The sequence below is a fragment of the Alosa alosa genome, chromosome 2 (assembly GCF_017589495.1).
Source record: "Alosa alosa isolate M-15738 ecotype Scorff River chromosome 2, AALO_Geno_1.1, whole genome shotgun sequence".
Lineage (NCBI taxonomy): Eukaryota > Metazoa > Chordata > Actinopteri > Clupeiformes > Clupeidae > Alosa > Alosa alosa.
The window spans coordinates 4,214,282-4,234,723 of NC_063190.1; the positions used below are offsets into that span (position 1 = coordinate 4,214,282).

The 20,442-nt window shown below is 45.2% G+C and overlaps 1 protein-coding gene across 7 annotated transcripts in view; it reads left to right on the plus strand.

Moving 5' to 3' along the window:
- Positions 1 to 20,187, plus strand: part of specc1 (sperm antigen with calponin homology and coiled-coil domains 1) — an 87,450-nt gene extending 67,263 nt beyond the window's left edge. For all 7 annotated transcript variants that reach the window (XM_048270674.1, XM_048270663.1, XM_048270696.1 and 4 more), the window contains 3 exons: positions 10,732 to 10,848; positions 14,119 to 14,178; positions 19,235 to 20,187. In XM_048270674.1, coding sequence (XP_048126631.1) covers positions 10,732 to 10,848; positions 14,119 to 14,178; positions 19,235 to 19,324 — 267 coding nt within the window. In that variant the 3' untranslated portion in view covers positions 19,325 to 20,187. The remainder of the gene's footprint in view (positions 1 to 10,731; positions 10,849 to 14,118; positions 14,179 to 19,234) is intronic.
- Positions 20,188 to 20,442: the final 255 nt, after the last annotated feature.

Here is a 20,442-nt window from a genome sequence, read left to right on the forward strand (position 1 = left end):
GGGCAGGCTCGATAGGGGAGGGCGAGAGCGGTAGGTACCGGTCAGCCTTGATAGGGGAGGGCAAGATTGCGTCTGTTTCGCCTGCTGCCCTTGCTGGTTTTTTAGAGTGACATACTGCAGGTCAGCGCATGCAACAAAACTGATTTGTTTTGTGTACACACAGTAAGTTACAGTAGGTGGGTTGTGACAATGGGCCACAAGTGGTACTTCTTGACCGTGGGTGTCACAACATGAGCTTGTGTTGGACTTGAGAAAGTGCCTGTGTTTGAAGGAACCAAGATGAGGACTGGCTTAACTGGATTGTTGGAAGGACTGTAGGATCAGAAATTTGTCTAGAGATTGTTTTGAGAAATGAAGTCTCAGCCAGCCAGGAGTAGAGTCAGAAATCTCAGAGAGCTTTATTCACGAATATCCGGAGACCTATGTTGTGTTGCTAACAGACGCAGTCTCATGCAACAAACAAGGAAACAATTTATACCCTCCTGACAAATCAGACAAGACATGACATCTTCATTAATGGTACGCAAACCATTTTACGACTTGGTTACCCAAGAGTTGACCATATCTATAAGGTTGTATCCCATAATGACCGACATCTATGGAATCCAGTCAAGATTGACCCCAAGACAGTAAATAAGGTTTTGGGCGCCAGCCCACCGGAGCAGGGCCTACACAGCCTCCTTCGAAGACACACACACACACACACACACACACACACACACACACAGCATGGCTGCACAAACATGGCATTCCACAGATGTTACCTCATAAATCTCCTTCACTTTCTGCTTACAGCAGCGTCTCTTTCTTCAACATGTGCACAGACCACCCCAAAAGAGTAAATGGTTGAATATAGCACACACATATATGGTGAACACCTTTAAGGCTAAAATGTCTTACTACAGGACTGCAAAGACTCCTCAGATTCTCAGACTCTGAGGTGTTTAGTTCATGACCATCCCAAAGAGCATGAGCAGTATAGCACTGCAAAGGATAGCTGCCACTGCTGGCCATTGCAGACCTAAAGCCGTGTGACCTTGTCAGTCCGCATCTATTTGCGTCTCTTCTTTCTCTCTCTCTTTCCTGGGCTATAAGTCTGCGGTGGCTGCAGGGGCCGTAATGATTCATTGTGTGAGTTCTTACCTCAGCGCTTTCTTTTTTAGCCTCTTTTTGTTGTTCTTTTTCCTGCCCCTGCACTGCTAAAACAAAGGCAGGCGGAACGGGGTGTGGATGGGGGGGAGTTGGGTGGGTGGTGGTGGCGGTGGTGGTGAAGGCGCTCAGTCACCACGGCGAATGTAGCTCTAGCTTAGGAAAGTACGCTCCCTTACTCTCTCTCTCTATCCATCTCCATCTCTTTCTCTCCCCACTCTCTGTCTCTCTGGAAGGGAACAAATGTGGATGCCCGCCCCCTCCTCCTGAGTCACATCGCTCACGGTCCCCATTAGGCCTCCTCTCTAATGGGCTCTCCTGCAAAGCCACGCCAGTCTGCCAGCGCATCCGCTTGGGCTTGTGTTCTCCTCTCCCTCCCATCAGTTCATCCATCATGTGACTGCTGGTCACTGTCAGGCCTGCTGAGACTGAGACGGAGTTCGGCTCCTGGCTGGCTGTCAGTGACGCAGGGAGTGATGTGACGCGACGTGAAGTCTGCGGCAGTCGTGTCCCAGTTCGCTCTCGTTGGTCTCAGATGTTTTTCGATACCTTGCCTGCCGAGCAGAGCAGAGCAAAGCAGAGCAGAGCACAGCGCTGGCATCCGACCCGCTCCACCAGAATTCAGGACAGATGTAAAGCTACATCAGCATGTAGTTTTGTTGCGGGAAATAATACACTGGGAACTAGGTTAGAATCTGACTGCCAGTGACGTGTCCCCGCTCTATCTAGGGAAATCAGGTTGTGAATGCCATGTTTATGTCATAAATACGGTTACCATGGAACTTGACAGTTTGTGCTTCTGTGATGTAAACATCACTAAAATGATTTAGGAGGGTCTTGGGGGTATCTGAGAATTCAGCAGAGGACGACCAAATGGTGGTCGGTGACTCAAGATCCCGTAATGCATTCGACATGAAAATGTATGCAGACAGAAACAGCCTCTCGCTCCGTTTCTCCCTCTCTCTCTTCAGTCCTTTGTGCACACTAAGACACTTCCTGTCACTTGATGCTGTGTTTGCTTTCATGAGCCTGGTCCCACAGTGGCGGTCCAGTCGTCTGTTGTTTCTAACATTAGTACCCCCAAACACACATTCCTCAGCCCTGAGTCTAATCGTCCCTTACCACACAGCCAGCCCCCACGCACTCGTTTATCTGTGTCTCAGTTCAAGTCATCTTGTTTCTTCTTGCACACATCCTGATCACACAGACTTAGACCACTACACTCATTACACACATCAGTGAAGACTCAGTTGTGCTCCCGGGAGACGCACACACACACATGAATGCAGGATGTGGCCCCCTGCTCCAGAGACGTGCATAAGCCCACATTGCACTTGTGAGATTATGTAGAAGCAAGGTGGCCTTGCCCCATGTCATATGCGTGCCTGAGGTCAGGGGTCAACACTCTATACGGGAGAATGCGTTCAGCGCTAAAACCCCTCATCAGTAAAACACTCTGCACGGGAGAATTGGGTCAGTGATAAAACCCTTCATCAGTAAAACTCTGGTATTCCAAGAATGCTTTGTGACATGCCGATGCAGGTCTGGTGAGGAGAGAGAGAAGTGAGGAAGAAGAACAAACTGCTTGCTTTTGAGGAAAACTCCTGGATTAGTTACATGCATTATTACAAGCGATTGCAACCAAAAGACTTGCCGTAATTTCCCCACTATTAGCAGAGGTTTATACATTGATTTTACAAAATGTCTTTACCTATGATGTTAAAGGGGAAATCCTTGTGGCTGGTTGCATTTCACTTTGATGTGCAAACTCCGTTAGATGTCCTGCGTGAGACAGATGGACTTCTACGGACAATCGAATAAAAAACGTCAGTTATTTGACGAAAAATCATATATAACTACCGAAGATTTCAGGTGCAGACACCAATGGTGATTTGTTTCTACTGTAGCAGGCTTACCCCAACACAGGGTGACCCTAAGGAAAACGAGTTAAAGTTAAAAACGAGTTAAAAATGGCCGGATTTTCCCTTTAATACACGGGGGCAGTTAATATAGTATTAATATGTTTTTTTTTTTTTACTTGCCTAAAACACTGCCCTGCGGTTTATACACAATGCGGCTTAATACACAAGAAATTACTGTAAATGTAAAACAGTTATTGATTTGTAATTAATGGGTTGTCTGTAACCTAATTTTTCCTGGCCCATTAAAGAAAGTAGTATAGTATTTTGCACTGCATTCAAATGGTTGCTTGTTCTGCAGAATGGGGGACACAGGGGTCAAGTCAGGACCAGGCTGGAAGCATGTCAAGGTCATTACAATCAGACAAAGGCGCAGTGGGACCTGAGGCATTTCAGAGCGAGATCACTGAGTTCTACCAGAAAGACTCAGTAGACAGAATAGAATCAGCTAACAATTTAATTAGTAAAGGAACGGCTTGGATGCAAGCATGATAGAGTCCTGAATAGGTAACAGTCTTTGGCGTAGGCCCTGTCTCGGATCCGTCCAGCGATGAGAGGATCTTGTCTCCTGCCGATGGATGAAGGCAGGGGCGGGAAAACCCCCCCGGCGAGACAGGGACCAACTGGTGGCGGTGGCTGAAGGAAGATGTGGTAGGCGGGCCGTGCCCGATGGACGTGGACTGCTGGCAGAGGTGGCTGGAGGGAGGTGGAGGGGCGTCAAAGTCAGCGTGCTGAGAAGCAGAAGCAGTGTTAGGTGGTACATATTTAAAGAGCCCACTGAATTCCTATAGGCTAGCTGATTGAATGAGTGAATGATCAGGATTGCAGGGCTTTCCCAAAGTAGGCAACGCTAAGATTGGCTCGATGTAAGCATGGGAGGAGTAAGCTACACTCACGAGTCTTCCTAGTAGAACTTTTAGCTGAAGCTATCATTTCTACCAGAAAGACTCAGTAGACAGAATAGAATCAGTTAACAATTTAATTAGTAAAGGGCGGCTTGGATGCAAGCATGATAGAGTCCTGAATAGATAACAGTCTTTGGCGTAGGCCCGTCCTCGGATCCGTCCAGCGATGAGAGGATCTCGTCTCCTGCCGATGGATGAAGGCAGGGCGAGAGGCACCCCCCAAAAGGATGAGTGATGCCCGCCAGGCGGTGACTCAATAATCTGGTTCTGAGAGGAGCAGAGACATTAGTATACATACAAGATGAATTAAACAGCATGACTGGGCGAGGTGAAGACGTTGTGCCAGGGCGCCCGACAGAATTTTAAAAGTAGCTAGGTGTTAACCATAAACCTAGGGTTGTAGTGGGGCCCGCAGCATGCTTTTGGCTTTAGTGGGATTTAGAAGCTTGACGAGCTGGGCAACCAGCGTCTAGGGCAACCTAGACCAATGCGGCGACCCTGGACCATAAGCACTTCACGATCTGGGCGCCCAGTGACTAGCAAGCTAGTACATCGTGACGAGCCAGGCCACCGGCATCCAGAGCAACCTGGACTTTAGTGCTTATGCGAGCTGGGCAACCAGCGTCTAGGGCAACCTAGACCAACGTGACGGCCGGGCGACCGGCATCCAGGGCAACCTGGACCATTACTGGGCAACCAGCGTCTAGGGCAACCCTAGGCGGCGTCCCTGCGAGCCGGGCAACCGGCGTCGCCGGCAGCGTGACCTGAACCATGAGCTGGGCAACCAGCGTCTAGGGCAACCTAGACAGACATGACGGCCGGCAACCGCATCCAGGGCCACCTGGACCAAACTGGGCAACCAGCGTCTGGGGCAACCCTAGACAGCGTCATGAGCCGGGCAACCCGGCGTCCAAGGCAACCTGGACAGTGAGCTGGGCAACCAGCGTCTAGGGCAACCTAGACGGCGTCATGAGCGGGCAACCGGCGTCCAAAGGCAACCTGGACAGTGAGCTGGGCAACCAGCGTCTAGGGCAACCCTAGACCAGCGTGGCGGCGGGGCGACCGGCATCCAGGGCAACCTGGACCCGAACTGGGCAACCAGCGTCTAGGGCAACCTAGACGAAGCGTCCGCGAGCGGGCAACCGGCGTCGGTCGCGACCTGAACCATGAGCTGGTCAACCAGCGTATAGGGCAACCCTGGACCGATGTGATGGCGGGTGACCGGCATCCAGGGCAACCTGGACCAAACTGGGCAACCAGTGTCTAGGGCAACCTAGGCGTGCATCACGCGAGCGGGCGACCGGGCGAGAAGTGACCCTGAACCATAAGCGTCGAGCGAGCTGGGCAACCAGTGAAAAAGGGCAACATGCCCATGGCTGAGACTAAATCACCACAAGCTACCGGCATGGTGGGCCCCAATATGTTTCAGCGATTAGTGCAAAGCGAATGCCAGAATTTAACCACCGCCACCAGGATTTGTGAAGGTAAAATGAGGTACCTGAGTTAACATGGGAGAGCAACTTCTGAGCATCGAAAATGTCAAGAGGAGTTAGTTTGATGCATCCTGATGGATGACGTGGATAGCCCTTTTTGGCCGGCAGTCTTGGCTACGCCGATGCGGAATGAGTGAGAAGTGAACCTCTTTGAAGAGAGGTTACATTTAAGCAGCACGTTAGCTAGATGGCTGCTGAAAATCAGGTAAAGTGTGAGCCGTAGTTTAAGGTAGTGAACGGGGACCAGGGAAGCAAAACATGGTTAGGGTTAAAAGGTTAAACATGATGTACTCAGGATCAATGCAGGGGAATAGAGCTTGTGGTTGCAGATGCTTGGGACCAGAGCAATGAGTTAGTTGATATGGGTGCTTGAGTATATTCGCATCAAAGTCATGTGGTTTAATATTTTGGATAGATAAGCATTATGACTAGTTTTGTAGAAGACTAGTGCTTGTGAAGCCAGATGTGTGTTCTGGTTCGATAGCTCACCTGCAGCGGCTAGAGTGAGATGAATGCATTGAGCTGCAGACCCAAGGCCAAGATGGATGCGTGTGAGCTACACCGTAGCACCTGCTCTTGGAAAGCCCCCAAAATAAGATGAGCAGCATCAGTAATCTGAGGGAAGCATGACCTTTGCGGCGTGAACAAAGGACTTCAGGACAATTCATGCCTGTATGTGACAGGAGGAAGAAACATATGTAACTGAAATATGATGAGACAACGAACAGATGAGTGCTGGGGTACCACCATGGTGCTTATGCATCTCAGAGTGCAGAGGAGCTCTGAGAATGACTTAACGCGAGCTTGCTATACCAGCTGCACCACTGTGGCAGGATAGTACAGTTTAGAACTGGCTGCTGGAGAGACAATGAGTAAAGGTAGCAATGAGGAGAGAATAAGCAATACATATCGCCCAACTGGATGCAGAAATTATATTAGTCATCGCCAAGCACTGGCCCCTGAGTGAGTGGAGGGTGTGCATTCCGCGTGACATTCCATGTGGCCAGGACATTTTTAATCAAAGCGACTGACAATGTACCCTGGGAATCCAGAGTTCTCCGCGAAGCGTTTGCTCAGGGAGAGACTTCGAGTCTGGCAAGGAGTATGATGCATGTAACTTTTGCCCCTTGCATCGCGGGGAACCAATATATGTGTAGCTGATATAGCGGGCCAGAGGCGATCTAAACAGATGACAGGCGTAGTGTCATCCAATTCGCGTCGAAGTCGAGGAATCAGGCAGTTAACATTGACCCGTATAGCGGTATCCTAAACCATGAGCTGGGCAACCAGCGTCCAGGGCAACCCACGACAGACATGGCGGCGGGCAACCGGCATCCAGGGCCACCTGGACCAAACTGGGCAACCAGCGTCTAGGGCAACCTAGACGGCGTCATGAGCGGGCAACCGGCGTCAAGGCAACCTGGACAGTGAGCTGGGCAACCAGCGTCTAGGGCAACCTAGACCAGCGTGGACGGCAAACAGGTTAAAGCTAAAACAATTCTCCCACAATGCCAGTGCAATTAAAACAATTTACAAGGTAGAGCACAATAACGAAAAGTGCATCAGTGAGTGCCGGTTTTACACAGTCAAGAGTCAGTTCTAGACAGGTGATAAGTGCTGGGATTAGGAAGGCTAGTTTTAAGCCGTGCTACAAGAGGAGATATCCTCGAAAGCGCTGGCCTTCGGGAGATTTGTGAAGACGGAGGGATGACCCCCTCCAGTATGAACTGGAAACATGATCCACACGATTGCGTGATTCTGTGAACCGGCACTGCCATCCCTGTAAGAAAGTAGATGTTAGTGTGATATGTGGAACTGCTTCTCCATTGACGAACTGCATCCCCTCAACGGAAGAGGGGAGGCATGATGCACCTGCAGGGGTTAGCAAATTAAAGATTGGGAGGAGAATGTAAAAGGAACTTGCACGTCCTCCCTGGCGCGATCACTTCGGGTGAGCATATCTGCCAAAAACAAAACAGCCAAGGCAAAATAGGAGAATGGAAATTAGAGTACACATTATTTGCAGAGGATCCTGCTAAAACGGCAATTCGAGTCAGCAATCAATGTGACTGATGGCATGACTAGATGGGCTGAAATCACGTGGACACGCAGAGACCCGTTGTGTCTAAAGAGAGTGCATGAAGGGCGCGGCGTTGGCCTGAAGGAGACTTGAGTCTGCCAGTGATGATGGACCGCTCCGTTTGACCTGCGAGAAGGAAGGAGTGGTTAGACAGGCGACATGTAGCATCGTCATCGGTAAAACAACCAGCCAACGGCTACGTTGGTAGTCGTGATCAACGAACTTCCAGCATAGGCCACCATTTAAACCACAACTAGCAAAATGTAAAATTGCCGACATAATCATGAACAGCCGGTAACCATTAAAACCAATATATGGAGTGCTGAAGCGACCCACTGGTGGGCAGTGAGCAAAGTGAGGCCTGCCATAGAATTCCTAGGAACCCAATACACAATACGGAATCAGAAAAGACATTTTAAACATACAAAAGACGCTAGAAGGATATGTTACATACACGAATGACACAGCTTCTTAATTAAAGCTCAACCATGTGGGCATGAGCCCACACTGTGGTGTCAGCTCATGAACACTGACATAATACGGGCATTGAAAAGAAAACACCTATTATTGCCTAGATAATAGCTTGTGTGACATACTGGCAATTGATGACCATGGGCGGCGTGCGTCATTTTTGGTTCGAGCTTTGGTGTAAGACCCCCAAAATTGAGAACCCAGATAGCTGAGAACGTCGGGGACGTCACGGCATACCTGGGACATCACAGATCAGCGGTAGCTGAGAGTAGTTTGAGCAACGGCAAGTGCATGCAGAGAATCACCCGAGGAAGGCCGTGTAGACTTCCTACCAGAAGGTATGGGACGCAATCCCAGATGATTAAACGAATGCAACGATGAACTGGCTTCCCGCAGCCATGCACAAGGAGTGATACCTGAACCGAAGGTCCAGCAGACGAAAGTAGCCTAGCCTAAAGCCTATGCAGCCCAACGAGCAGCGAGGCAAATTAAGAGGCTACAAAAAAGACAACTGGTTTGACGACGCTCAACCAAGGTAGACATCGAGATAACCACAGTGAGTGTAGAACATCAATTTAACAGGTCTTAATACAGGGTTGGGTTCAACGGCAGCGTGGTGCAGGCCAGCAATTTACAGCACAAATCGCAAGGATTATAAAATCAGCAGGAATTATGTAAGGAGGCTTAAGTGAAAGTTAAACCGTGTCAGACAAGTCAGTTTGTTTGCTGCCGCCCGAATATCGTTGGCAAGCAGGTTGCATGACTGTGGGTAGAGTGTAGCCCAGCTCGAGGAGCTTGGGAAGAAAGCACGATAACCTTACCAACCAGGCGCTGAAGCTTGAGAAATTGTTGCCAAAACGACATGGGCCTGCAACAGAGTTCTTGCCGAGGACGGCGACCGGCAGTAGGCTATCGTGAATTGAAGGCTGCAACAGCGTGGCGTGACTGGCTCCGATAGGCAGAGATTAGCGATGAAGCGACATGCAGTGGCCCTGACTGAAGGACGCACAGGTCTGAACAAGCGCAGCAACAACTGTAGGATTGTAACAAAATGCGCCACTGAGGGCAGAAGGGGCCCGAATGTAAAAATGCAGAGAGCCCAGGTCCACGCCGGAAGCCTGAGCTAGGGCGTCAAAGTCAGCGTGCTGAGAAGCAGAAGCAGTGTTAGGTGGTACATATTTAAAGAGCCCACTGAATTCCTATAGGCTAGCGCTGATTGAATGAGTGAATGATCAGATTGCAGGGCTTTCCCGAAAGTAGGCAACGCTAAGATTGGCTCCGTGTAAGCATGGGAGGAGTAAGCTACACTACGAGTCTTCCTAGTAGAACTTTCGCTGAAGCTATCATGTCCTTGTCCTGACACAGTTTACGCTCTGAGACACACAGAGATATTCATAATCACAGAACTGCTGAGGTATTTTTTATTTTTTTTAAAAAGACTGTCCAGATGAAACCCTGGTGCTGGACCCGGCTGTGACCTCCCAGGAGGAGTGCGGGGTCGCCCCTCCGATTTCTGTCATCTGACGGCTAATCTAAAGATCCAGATGCCGGGGGTCAGAGGTCAGGGCCGCCCCAGGTCCCCTCCCAGTCCGTCCCCCCTGGAGGCATACCCAGGAGAGGGCTCCGCTGGCCGGCTGCCATGTTCCCAGTCGTGCTTCAGAGAGAAAACAACGGTGGAGGACAAATAACTCGGGGGGATGTTGGGGGGGGGGTGTAGCACAGGAAATAGCCACCAGGAGATAGGAGCTACTGAGTGTGTGTGGGACATTCCCTGTCCGACTGCTCCCACTTTCTCCTGCTCTCTCGCTATCTCTGTCCTGTCTCTCGGGTTTGGCCAGCGATTGCGGTTTCATAATGTATGAGGTGCAGCCTGTCAGGCACACGTCACACCAAGCAACCGCCTCCAGCCACGGACTTGTCTCTGCCAGCCACGGACCCCTCCCACCGCCTCATCCTGGGCCTAAGCTCCAGCGACCGCCCTGTGCCTGCCTGCCCTGCACATCGCTTCCCTCCCCCTGCTCCCCCTCCCTCCCTGAGGAGACTACAACATGGCCACTCTGGAAGATAGGGCTCAAACTTGCTGGAACCTTCCATCTGCTCAGCAGCATTCAGCAGCATTCAGAGCAGTCTCTTAACATGAACTTGCCATCATCATACAGCTTGTTTTAACCTGAGAGGCTTTTTTTACATTACGTGTTTACGTTGTTTTAAAGGCATTAGGTTGTATATTGGTGTTATTTAAAAATATTGCTTTGGAAATCTGTGGATTATAGCTGTTGCCCCAATAATGTCAAATCCATTTAAATATAGACAGGAGAATGATGATGAAATATGTCATGCACACGCACACCCCACATTGTGAAAGGTCTTTTTCTTGGTTAGATTATTTTGATTCTTTTCATTCAATGTTTTTCTTCCTACGTAATTTCATCAAAGCTAACATAATCAGTCCGAATTCTAATTGTCCTGGAGAATGGCCAAATGTAGTTTAGCTCCGCATTAGTTTTCCAGATCCCCAGAATTATAGCCAAGCATTGCGAGCACAAATGCATGTCGTTTCTGTAAACCAACTTATACGTCCAGCCATGACACAGACGTCAGTTCTAACCGATTGTCTTTTTGCTCCTGCTTAAAGAGTGCTGTGCTGAGACAGATAAGAGAGTCTGAATGCGCCTCTAACCGCCACCTCTCTGTGCCGTTTCCCTCGCCCACAGAACATCGACATGACCAACTTCAGCAGCAGCTGGAGCGACGGCTTGGCCTTCTGCGCTCTTCTCCACTCCTACCTGCCGGCCCACATCCCCTACCAGGAGCTCATCAAAGAGGACAAGGTAGCCTACTCTACAGCCCGCAGCACAGGCCCGACCACTAACACACAACACAGACTGCACGTCTGGTGCACGTCTGGGCCCTGGGGGACATAAATGTGCTCGTTGTGTACAGCATACTGACATTGTCATGTGTAGACTCGCCAATGTAAATTTAAGATAAAAGTTAAACAGATTGATTTCATTGATCATACTGGCATTTGAACGTTGTTCCTTTTTTAGAGAGCATGGCTACCAGGTCAGTCTTTTCAAGATAAAAGATTGACCGGTCGTCATTTTCCCTCTGTCCTGTCTGACACAACAGAGCAGAGGCAGTATGCATACGTGCTGATTGATCTTAGGAAGGCTGGCAGAAGGTGAAGGGATGACCTCCCCTAGGCTATTGTGTATTTACAGAGTGGCAAAAACCATAAACAATAGCCAGAGCACACAGGCACACCAATACACAGCACCCATATGCAATAGACTAGGAGAGGAGTGAGGGGCGTGATGAGAGAGAAGTGGGCTATGGCTGTGTTTGAATTCTGCTCCAAGCTACTCTTGCTCTGTGTTGGGAGAGCTCTCTTTCCATCAGTGATCTCCAGCTCTGTCTTAGCTTATGCAGCCCAGCTATGCATCACATCTACTGAGATGTCAAATGAGTTGATGTTGAAATGAGTAGTTTTCGTTATTAAATCAAATTATGTATAGGCTAATTATAACGGTTTGCTCGGATAGGGAAGTGATAGTGTTTTAGTATACTTCTTTGCATGGTTGTTTTGTTTGACACTTTGATTGCCATTATTCTGAAACAGAGAAAAAGAATGCACAAGGGAATTGGGAAAACTGTATTGAATCTGATCAGGTTGTTTGTTGTCTTAAAGCAAAATCTATATATTGAAGCTTTACGTTAATCATCAGTACTATCTCTGTTAAAACTTAGTTGTATAGGGTCCACTTGTATATGGTCTTTAGGTGCTATATACAGTACTCACAATTTATGGAGCACTTTAGTTAAATATGACAAGTCAACATTTTAACATGACAAGATGGCAAGCATCCTCAGAAACTGAGCTGCCTTTCACACTGCACTGGTACCCCGCACCATCTGGCCACATTCTACTTTCCCCATATTAGTAGCATGGAACACAATAGCTTTGTCTGATTTATATAGACATTTATTTTTCATTTTCTTTTCTTTATTCGTTTACTTCTTGTGTGGGTGTTGTCAGTATTGCCCTCCTAGTATCACCGTTACCACTGTCCATTTTTACCTCTGTCAATGCTCATTTGAGTTATGGTTTTTGGTTTGGTTTGGTTTTATTCTCCTTTTTTCTCTCCCTGGTTATTGTTGTTTCTTTTTTTTTTACGTTTTACATCTTTCTTACTTTTACTTATAAGTTTTCTGAACAATTGTACATAGCGCCACAGTGCAGCCATGTACATAAATATACAAATATACAGCACAATATACATACACAAATATCCTCTACCCACCCTCCCCAACCCCCATGCATCCTCTTCCTCATAACCTATCCATACAAGTTTACATTTGGAGTAAAGTGAACCTACATCTTGCCGCCCTCAATCAAAAAGAACAAATAGGGTATACCCCACATACATACAAAAAAAGAATGTACATAAAAAGAGGGATAAATAAAAAATAAAAAGTAACACAAATAATAATAATTAAATACAGGTAAGTCATTTAGTTATCCTCAAGGTAGCCCCTACTCCTCTTCCCAGTCTACTGCAGAAACCGCATCAAAATAATCCATGAAAGACCCCCAGGTGGAATAGAATTCTCCCATGTTTCCTCTGAGAGAGTATTTGATCTTTTCTAACTTTAATAAGGTTGCAAATGTCACCAATGTTTGAGATCTTCCTGACAACAGGAAGTGGGAGTCATCAGGTTTGGTCCCAAATATGGCCGTGACTGGATGGATTTCAATAACAATGCCTAAAGCGTCCCTAAGTGAAAATACCGCCTCCCAGAATGTTTGCAAGCAAGGGCAGGCCCAGTACATGTGTATCAAGCTAGCTGGAGCACTTTGACACTTTTCACATAAAGGGTCTAGAGAGGGGAAGAGTCTTAAGTTTCACCTTGGAGAAATGCAATCTGTGAACAATTTTAAATTGTAGCAAGCTGTGTCTGGATGTTGTTGTTTCTTTAACGGAGTTGGGAGAGGAAAGTTAAGTTTGATATCTTAACTTTTGTCAGTACCTCAAGAGTGATCATTTGTATTCTACAGTAAGTAAGAGTGATCATTTGTAGAGTGAGTAAGAGTGATCATTTGTATTCTACAGTATTCATTCCATATGTATGAGGTATGTACAGTTGTGTTAGCTCAAAATCCTTAGAATAGCTATTCATTCCATAATATCAATGCATTGGGAACACTGCACATTCAATTTCAAAACATAACCAACATTGATCAAGTTTGTGTTATACCTTTACAGAAAGTGAAGAAAAAGGAATATTAGGCTGTTCAAAAAAAATAGCAGTGTTTGCATTTTTCTTTATGAACTGAAACATTTACTGTACTGTATAAACAGGAAAACTTCACATCTGTGTTGCATGGAGTCGACCAACTACTGGCACCTGTGAACAGGTTCTCCAGCCCAGGACGATTGAACTACATTCCACAATTCCTCTTCATTTCTGGGTTTTGCCTCAGAAACAGCATTTTTGATGTCACCCCACGTTTTCTATAGGATTGAGGTCTGGGGATCGGGCTGGCCACTCCATAACGTCAATCTTGTTAGTCTGGAACCAAGACTTTGCTCGCTTACTGGTGTGTTTTGGATCATTGTCTTGTTGAAACACCCATTTCAAAGGCATTTCCTCTTCAGCATAAGACATGACCTCATCAAATATTTTCATGTATTGAAACTGGTCCATGATCTCTGGTGTGCGATAAACAGGTCCAACACCACAGTATGAGAAACATCTCCATAGCATGACTTGTGCACCACCATGCTTTACTGTCTTCAGTGTACTGTGGCTTGAATTCAGTGCATGGGGGCCGCAGACAGTTTGTCTAATGCATTGATATTATGGAATTAACAGCTATTCTAAGGATTTGGAGCTTTATTCACTTTTTTAAAACACACTGCTATTATTCTGAACACAACTGTATATGTGTTTTTTCTCTATATTGGAAATTGGTAGTGTTTGGACTCTCAGCTTCATCTTCATTCTCTGAAGTGTATTTCAGTGGAGGGTTGTCATATGGTCTCTCTGTTTATTTGCTACTATGTGTGCGTAAGCCCTTTATTTATTTTATTTCAAAGGTCCGAAACCTGACGTTGGCATTCCAGGCAGCAGAGAGCATTGGCATCAAACCCTCCTTGGTGAGTTTAAACACAAACACACACACACACGTACAGAGAGAGAGAGGGAGAGAAAGAGATCAACCACATCACCCAGTGTCCTTGGAAGAAAGTAGGCTATGGGTCAACAAGAAGTCCGCTGTCAATAAAGGAGCGCAGCAGCTCCAGTCAGAGCTCTCTTCACGACTCAGCATGGCTACATTCTGTGGAGTTTTTTCCTTTCCTCCTGAGCATCTGCCAAAGCTATATGTGGTCCTGCAGTCACGCACTGTTATGTGCAGCATATATATCATTAAGTGGCCTTTACATGGCACAGTGGTTTGGGATTTGGCCGGTTCATGGGAATGGACTCGGAGGCTGCAGGGATTTTAATGAGATAACACGTCGAAAGCCGCCACCCCCCACTATCACAGGGCACCAGGTTCAGCAGGCCCACAGCATGTGTCCCCATCCTCCCTCCCTGAGGAGGACCCTGGACCACTCATTTGGGTTGACCAGCTCAAGAGCACAGTTGCTGAAAAGCTTCTCTTCGACATAAACGTCCACTGCAATGAGTAAAGCAAACACACGCTAACAGGCTGAATTTGAAATGAAAACAAACTTTTGTTACAGTATGCCTCCAAGGGTTGGGGAAACTAGCAGGGGGCGTTTTTCTAAATAAACTGGATGTTTTTTTTATGATTACCAGGAAGTAATGCAATAACACTGAGTAAGATTAGTTACTGGCAGTCCTTAATTTATAGGCTAAATCAAGAGATCACCTAGCCTGGCAGGCCATCCTATATCATTGAAATGTATAGTCTGGAATCAAACCATTCACCTCGCTTAATCCAAGGGGCGGGCAGAGAATTGTCTTTCAAACTGCCTAGGCATGCAATAGGCCAGTGCTACGACCAATCAGAACAAAGAGCAGGATGACGTGGCCAGAGCGATGAAAACAGTGAACGGGGAAGTAAACTTTTACCGTATCCGGTCGGCAAAACGGCAAATACATCCTTCTTCGAAAGGAATGACTTAACCCTTGTGTTATCCTCAAATCTTACCGACACTCTTTATCCTTGGGGTCAATTAAATTGGGGTCAGCTAAATAAACCCTCAGAAAATTATTATAATTAATATTGTTACCCAGTTTTTTTGTGACAGGTACTTAACAAGAGTGTAATAACCACCATCAAAAGCCCTACAAAACAATCCCACCCCCCCACACCCCTTTATGAACCTTGGAACCCTGGCTGGCAATATTGCCCATCCAGTGTCAGCAGCCCAAAGGCTTGCTGTTGCTTCCCCTTTTGACTTATACAGTCCTGCCCAAATTACTTATATGTAATATGTACTTGTGTATGTAATAATGATACTAACAATATGTTCTCATACTATTCAAATAATAGTATCCATAATGTGTCAAATATTCATGTATCCTATGTTTCATACAGCTGGGGTCAAACTGACCCCAAGGAACATCAATGTACAAAATATTTGTACAGGACATTGAAAACAAATTATTGTACAAATTTAATGCTAACTCAGTTGTACCCTTCAATTGAGGAAAAGTTATGAAACATGAAGCAAAAAAATTGTTATATTTTATGATGTTAAACGTTGCTTGGGGTCAAATTGACCCCAAGGATAACATTAGGGTTAAGTGCATTGTGTTGCTCAACTTTCAAAGAAAAGCACAAGTCCAACTCCTCCAAAGTTGACGCCAACGCCGATTCAAACAACCGCTCTTCGTTCGCGCTGTGATTGGATGACGTCCACGGCGTCAGCCAATAGAAATCCCTATGGTTTGATACTAGACGTACAGGCTGAGCAAATTAATTTGCCGCCGCTAGGGTGCGTCTAGATTTCTAGGCTAGAGATTACCGAACACTGATGGCATTTAAAAAAATAATAATTGTACAAAACAGCGCTTCTCACAATGCTGAAACAACAGCTATGCAATAATTACTTGCTTTTCGACCAATCACGTAATCACTTTATTGTGGCTTTTTTATTGTTTGAAATAGACGGGCATGGCCTCATCTGATGTGACAAAGAGGCAGTAGGCTATGCACATGCACAGTCGCAAAGGCCCTCAAGTTCATTTCGAGCTACAGAAAACCGTACCGTAGTCTATGTAAGGGATAGTGTACTGTCTGCCGGTCATTAATAAAGAAGTCTTCGGAAAATAAGTCCTTGCCCCGACGAAATCCCAAAATCCTGTCGGGATTTATTTTCCGATATTGACTGGTGGACAATACATTGCCCGCTTATTACATGGTTACTTGCCAAAACGAGTCAAGAAACTTCACACAATGGGTCTTTTAAAATTATTTTGTTACCTTTTCATGGCTTCCGCTGAGAAAACAAATAGTTTGCCACAGCCACACAAATAGAACTTGACAGTTTCAGGTGTTGCGCCCCAGTCAGACGTACGTTTCAGGCAAAGCTTGCCGGTGGGTTCTCCCAAAGCTTGGGCTTTAAAGGGAGATTGACAGGTCAACATCCAATCATTGTTGTTAACTGGCAGTGGAGTTAGTTAGCTAGTTAGTTAGGCAAACAAATTACGTAAATCTGCAATCTGTTTCATGGCTTAATCAAATTTCAGGGACAAGGACCTAGAAAGTCTTTGAAAAGACCTTGAATTTGACATTGAGGAAAGAGCGGGAACCCTGTCTTTCATCAATACACCAGAAAACAAATTTAAGTTTAAGTAGGTTACCTTTCATTTATTTGTCCAAAACATTCATAGAGCTCTCAGCCTTCTTTTCCCTGCTTCTTAGTGCCCTGAGCAGTTCTACTATCAGTTTAGTAGGCTAATCCAGGTTTTTTTTTTTACATTTTTGGTAAAACGGACAACTTTTTAATAGAGACTACAGTAGCCTAGGCCAGTTGTTGAAATGTTAGCTCTCGTGATGTTGCGTACACTGTCTGACCCGAGCATTCACATCTCTTTCCCTTTCATTCTCTCTCTGTCTTTCACTTTTAAAAAGTTGATTTAAATGAGAAAGAAATGAGTGACATAACTTTAAGTATTGGACCTCTCTGGTGCGCTCTGGTTTGCTCCAGCACCAATTAAGCCCTGGTTACTGATCTATAAATGAGCATGTAACTATCACTGTGCATTAATCAATAAATGATAGAAATTATGAATGATTGAAAATTATCAAAACATATCCACAGTTGTCCTTACAAGAACAAAGAAACAGAATAAAGAAAGCATTTTAGTTACATGTTGGGCATACTGTATGTAATAGCATAGTCATAGTGCATACTTTTGGGCTTTACCCCAGTAACAATTGCATTGTTTTTAACACATCTCTGTGTCCAGATAGAGACGACACAGTTTGTGTTTTAGTTGTTACACAATATGTGTTGAAAATAACACAACTTGCATTGTATTTTAACACACCTCTGTGTCCAGATATGGACAACACATTTGTTTTAAGAGTGTATAAACAATTCAAAATCATTAACAACATCGTCACCATGAGAGGATTATTTACTCAGCTGTGCAGTATCATTCACTGACACTAAGTTTATGATGTGATGTTGACAATAGTGTGACACGTAGCCAGTTCATACAGTGTGAGGTCAGTGTCACACAACTCAATGCAAGTTCAAGTGGGTTCAGAGTGATAGTGTGTGTACTGTTAAAATATCCGCTACATGCACTCTACACGCACCATGTATTGTCCTTCCCAACTGTTCCAATAGCACTCTAAAGCTCTTGAGTATACGTGGGAAACATGTGCTCCAGATGTCAAAGTTTAACTTCATATTGATATGAAATAAACAGACATAGCATTTTTTTCCTATTATATAATAAAGACGTGCTACGCTTATGAGTATGCCGTGACCCTTGGTTAATCTTGCTCCTGTGGTAAAACTGCAAGGCCCCTCATCACCCACAGCTTTGCATCTCTCAAGGGACCTTGTAGCAAAGGGAGAGAGCAGTGACCCAACACTCTTGAACCTGGGTCTCAGGGTTACTAAGTCTGCAGCTTGACCGCAACACCAAAGAGCCAGACTCATTGGTATGGTAGTCGCTCTGACTCAACTGTACGCATACTCAACTGTAGTGACGGCACTCTGTCACAGGCCTCTTCAGGTGACTCTGGTGACAAAAAAGCCAGTGTGAAGGAGTGGAGAGCATGTGTGTCATTTCACTTCCATTTCTCTGAGCCCTTCAGCGTTTATACTCCTGTTCACCATTCAACCTCACAGAAGTGCACGCCACTGAAGGGGTGTGAGTATGCACAAGTCAGTGCTGTTTGGTATTGTACCATGTAGTTTTGGGGTGCCAGGTAGGAACTCTCACTTTTCAACGCACTGAGTAATTCTTTAGCGTCACTTTAGCGGAACTTAGAGATGATATATTTAGAATCTGATGTTATGAATGGAATTTACAAAAAAAAAAATTTTGGAGAATAGTGAATTGATGTTGTCTACTTTAGATGTTGAGGGAGTTTCACTACACTGTCTATCGGACTAATCAGTATGTTGAAAAGTGGGGTAAACAACCAATGGGGTAAACAACCAATCATCATGTAATGGGGTTTTAACTAACCCTTATAATCAATGTCACAGCTCATGGAACCAGAGGTGCTTGGGACCGCCATCGCCGCTTGTGGCTATATTTTCCACATATATTTTTTGTATTCAGACAGAAGAATTATTCAGAATGAAGAATTATTTTACTCTTAATTATCTTGTCCTGCTGTGCATTATCAAGAGTTGCATGATTCCATGGTGAAATAAGGAATGGCAGAGTACTTGGAGATAAAAAAACAATCTACACTGGTGGCCTACAGGAGGACACACTTTAAATGTATGTTGGAAGTGAAGCCAGTGCATCCTCCATGTGTACAGTTGTAGTAACAGATGGAACCTTTGAGGGTATGTGTTCTTCGAGCCCATCCCTAATTAAATGTGTAACACTAACAAAGACCAAGAGGATCTTTTTATTGCCCACTCAAACTAGGCAGCAAAATAAAAGCCTATTTTCCTCTTAGGAGCTATCTAATGATTACAACGATTTTGGTCATTAATTATGGTACGAATTAGTTTATGTCTTTCCCTCTGTGTCTGTATCCAGGACATTGACGATATGATGCACACAGACAGACCAGACTGGCAGAGTGTCATGCACTACGTGTCTCAGATTTACAAGTATTTTGAGACTTGACCTTTGGCCTGAGAAGAATCAGAAGAGACTGATGGCACAGAAGCACTTTCTGCCTGGTCCTTTGAAGACACAGAACCTCTACACACACACACACACAAACACACACAGTGCATACACAAAAAAAAAAAAAACAATTTGTTATTGCACACATAGTTTCTTTTGATCTCATTGAGTGTTGGTCTAATCATCAAACACACACAAGACAACAACTGTTATTCATATCGTATTCATTTTTTTTTCCAAATGCATCTCTTGGAGCAAAACCAATTATGCCATAACACGCCATGATGCCACATTAAAATTGTCTATGAGCTTGAGCATTGTTAAGGTTTATTTATGAGAGAACAATGTTTCAGTCAACCACCTCTAAATGCCAACACTACTCGCACGGTATCAGTTTCAGTGTTTCTTTCAGCATCACAACAGTTGAGATATTACACACAGAGCCAGAGAAGAAGAGGAAAAATGGACATGTGACATCACATGACATGACAAGCTTTGACTGCCAATGGCTCACACAGAGCCAGCTAGCAATCACTGATGGAAGAACAATGGTGTTGTGGTCGAAGATGAGATTTTGTGGTGTTGGATCTGTTTTAAATAAATAAATATAGATAAGGTTTAGAGTGAAGAACCATTCTCTGTATTATTTTCATGTTTTACTGGATGGTATCATGAAAATATCCTCTAATTCTTATCTTCTATGGCTGTATGTATAGGAATTGTTATTATTTATTGATGAAGTATTAAACTAAAGTTTTAAGCAAAGTGTGTATATTTTCTATTTGCAAGTTTGATTTTTACTATAAATGTGAACTAGCTGAAAACGAATATTCATAATAAAGTTTTTGTCACTCCAAAAACCTGGTGTCAACTTCGAGTCTAATGCAGTATGTTTCATTACCCTGTTTGATTTAGGATGATTTATCAGTAGAATGTGCGAAACGTGTTAATGTCAATGAGTTCAAGACAGTCAGTTTCTCAAGTTTACGAATATCTCAACTGTTGCAATTCACGCCAATTTTGTAAATAGTTACCAGGTTACGCTGTCCAAATAGAAGCCACAAAGTTGGATTTAACAAGCTTTAATGTGTCAACATCTGCACGATGGCATGTCC